The sequence below is a fragment of the Colobus angolensis genome, unplaced genomic scaffold (assembly GCF_000951035.1).
Source record: "Colobus angolensis palliatus isolate OR3802 unplaced genomic scaffold, Cang.pa_1.0 Scaffold437, whole genome shotgun sequence".
NCBI lineage: Eukaryota > Metazoa > Chordata > Mammalia > Primates > Cercopithecidae > Colobus > Colobus angolensis.
In genome coordinates, this window is record NW_012117788.1 from 409,253 (window position 1) to 412,028 (window position 2,776).

The 2,776-nt window shown below is 46.9% G+C and overlaps 1 protein-coding gene across 1 annotated transcript in view; it reads left to right on the plus strand.

Moving 5' to 3' along the window:
- The first annotated feature begins 590 nt into the window (after nt 1-590).
- Nucleotides 591-2,776, plus strand: part of KDM5A (lysine (K)-specific demethylase 5A) — a 105,000-nt gene continuing 102,814 nt past the window's right edge. The window contains exon 1 of the mRNA XM_011957124.1: nt 591-1,218. Coding sequence (XP_011812514.1) covers nt 1,054-1,218 — 165 coding nt within the window. The 5' untranslated portion in view covers nt 591-1,053. The remainder of the gene's footprint in view (nt 1,219-2,776) is intronic.

Below are 2,776 nucleotides of genomic sequence, written 5' to 3' on the forward strand. Positions count from 1 at the left end.
GAATAGACATGGGAAGTGAGAGCAGAAAGCATGAGGATTATTTCTTGATTTTTTTTTTTTTTTTTTTGCTTAGGCAACTGAATAGATGAAGGCATTAATGGAAACCAGGAACACTGAAGAAATAGTGAACAATTAAAGTACTTTGAGTTACCAGAGTGAGATGTCCTGTAGGTAGCTAGACAGTACTGGCTGGTAATTCAGAAGAGCTGCTGTGTCCTGTGTAAAAGGAAAAGCAATTCCTGGATGGTGGCTAAAGCCAGCTGGCAGGATTCAGGGGATGGATGGGTTAGACCTGCACTTGTTTTCATGGAGAAGAGGCGGGTATAAAGTGGCAGAGTGAGATTACTGTAAAATATCTGCATTCAAAGGGCTAAAAGAAGAGAAATGCTGGAAAGGCTACTTGCTATAAACGCCGCAGGGTAGGTTAAAACAAATCACGAAGCACGGGCGGCGAGGCTGGGGGGCTAATGTCAGCCCTGCGTGTTTTCGACTGCACTGACACACAAAAGGGAAAAGGACCCTCCTCACCGGAAGCACAACCTCTGCCCTCTGGGGCATTACACATTCCTCCGCGCCGGAAGAACGCGCCTCGCCTCGCCCCGTCGGCTTCGCTCTATCCCTACCTCTAGTGAAGGAGAGATTGTACCTCTCCCCGACCCCTTACCAAGGGCGAGCCGCGTGGAGTCGCTGGACTGGGCATAACTTTGGCAGGCAAGGAGGGAAAGAGCCACACCGGGCTGCCGGGCAAGAGAAGAAGGAGGAAGGGCCAAATACACAGCCGTCGTGCCGCTGCGGAAGGATTCCGTTTCCTGCGGAGGGCGGAGGGATTTGACAGCACAGTAACTTCCGGAAAAGTCCTGACCCTCAGAGGAAAAGCCTTGCAAGAAACAATAACAAACGGGAGGAGGAAGCGATTCTTGGATTTCTGTGTTGAACGGTTCTTGTCCGCGAAGATGCGCTTCGGCCCCTGTCAGGAGACGTGAACGGGCTCAGTGGGCTTCAGCCAGCTTTTCTCCACCGGTTCTCCACGGGGAACCCCCCCCGGCCGCTGCAATGGCGGGCTTGGGGCCGGGGGGCTACGCGGCCGAGTTCGTGCCACCCCCAGAGTGCCCCGTCTTTGAGCCGAGCTGGGAGGAGTTCACAGATCCGCTCAGCTTTATCGGCCGCATCCGGCCTTTGGCGGAGAAAACCGGCATCTGCAAAATTCGGCCGCCCAAGGTACCTCAGTCTGAAGAGAGAGGGGGAGAAGGAAGAATGGGGGAGTCCGTACACTGGGTTTAGCCTTACTTTTCTGATCCTTCTCTCCTTTCATGTGTACTCTCCTTTATTTTGAGACAACTGGAGCCTGTTTCTGGATGTTTCTGCTTCGGTTTCTTTTGTGGGCTTCTGTAGACACGTCTGAACGCGAGAAAGTGGCGTCTCTGGGGTCTCTTCCGCCTAGAACTTGGGAACTGATACTTTTCTCTGAGCTGTGGGCCTAAAGCCTTTCGTTAGCCAATATGGTGTTTAATTAAAGTACAGTATTATGACGTGACATATTCTTCCCTCACGTATCCTCATTATGGTTTGATAGTCGGCTATCTCTTTATTCAAGACCTGGTTGGATCAAATATTTGCAGGCCTCATCTCAGGGCTAGGGTTTCTCAAGAGGTAATCTGAGCTCTAATTCCACCAGATGGTATTATAGACAGAACTCCAGACTAATTATTGCTGCAGTGAGAAAGTCTTACCGGGGAAAGAGGAGCAGCAATAATTCTAAAATTTAGAGGTTTAGGAAGAATTGATCTATAATGGAGGTGGAAGGAAATGTTGAAATCTCTTGACATAGGGAACTCAAGATCAACGATTTTGGAATCACAGTTACTGCAGATAACTAGGTTTGCCTATAAGGTTAATTATAATCACGCCTTCGAGGTAAGGAAAGTAGATACTAGCCCTTGTGTGGAGGGGATTAATGCCCCAAGAGGTTGAGTGAGCTGCTCAAGGTCAAAAGGTGTTTTTCTTTACTCATTAGACCAGTGCTTTTTAAATGATGTTGCTGGACCACTTGCACCTGGGGCAACTGGATGCTTGTTTAAATGCAGATCTCTAGGCTTCTTGTGGAAGTTCTGGAATCTACTTTTCTAGCAACTAGTCTCAGATGATTCTTCATGTAAGTTGAGGTTTTCGAACCATTGCTTTAGTCATTGCTTCTTAAAGGCATTTTGCGTTATGTTTTGTCTAGTATTAGTAATGATAAAATATTAAGCACTGTTAACCAGTGTTGCATTTTAAAAAGCATCTGCCGTCACCACTGACTACCACAGTGATAGGCACCGCAGCAAATTAAAAACTTAAATGACAGCGAGGAGGAGCTAATTTAACACCTATAGATTGTTTGCTTTAATCTTTGAAGCCCTGATAGGTAAATAAAGTCCACCTTTTACAGATGAGACTCATCTGGGTAAGTTAAAACACCAGATGTGTGATCTTGGGCAAGTGGCAAAGTATATTTTGAACCTAGATCGGTTTTTCTGATTCTGAAACAGACATAATACTCTATGTTGAATGAGTTTAAGGTTACAGACTATTCATTGCGAGCAGAGGATTAACAAATAATTGCTGTGATGATATGCATTGCCATCCTCCAAAAACTTCCATTTAACCCTTTTTTCTATCATAATTACCTAATATTAACAAATCTTGTGCCGGGCGCGGTGGCTCAAGCCTGTAATCCCAGCACTTTGGGAGGCCGAGACGGGCGGATCACGAGGTCAGGAGATCGAGACCATCCTGG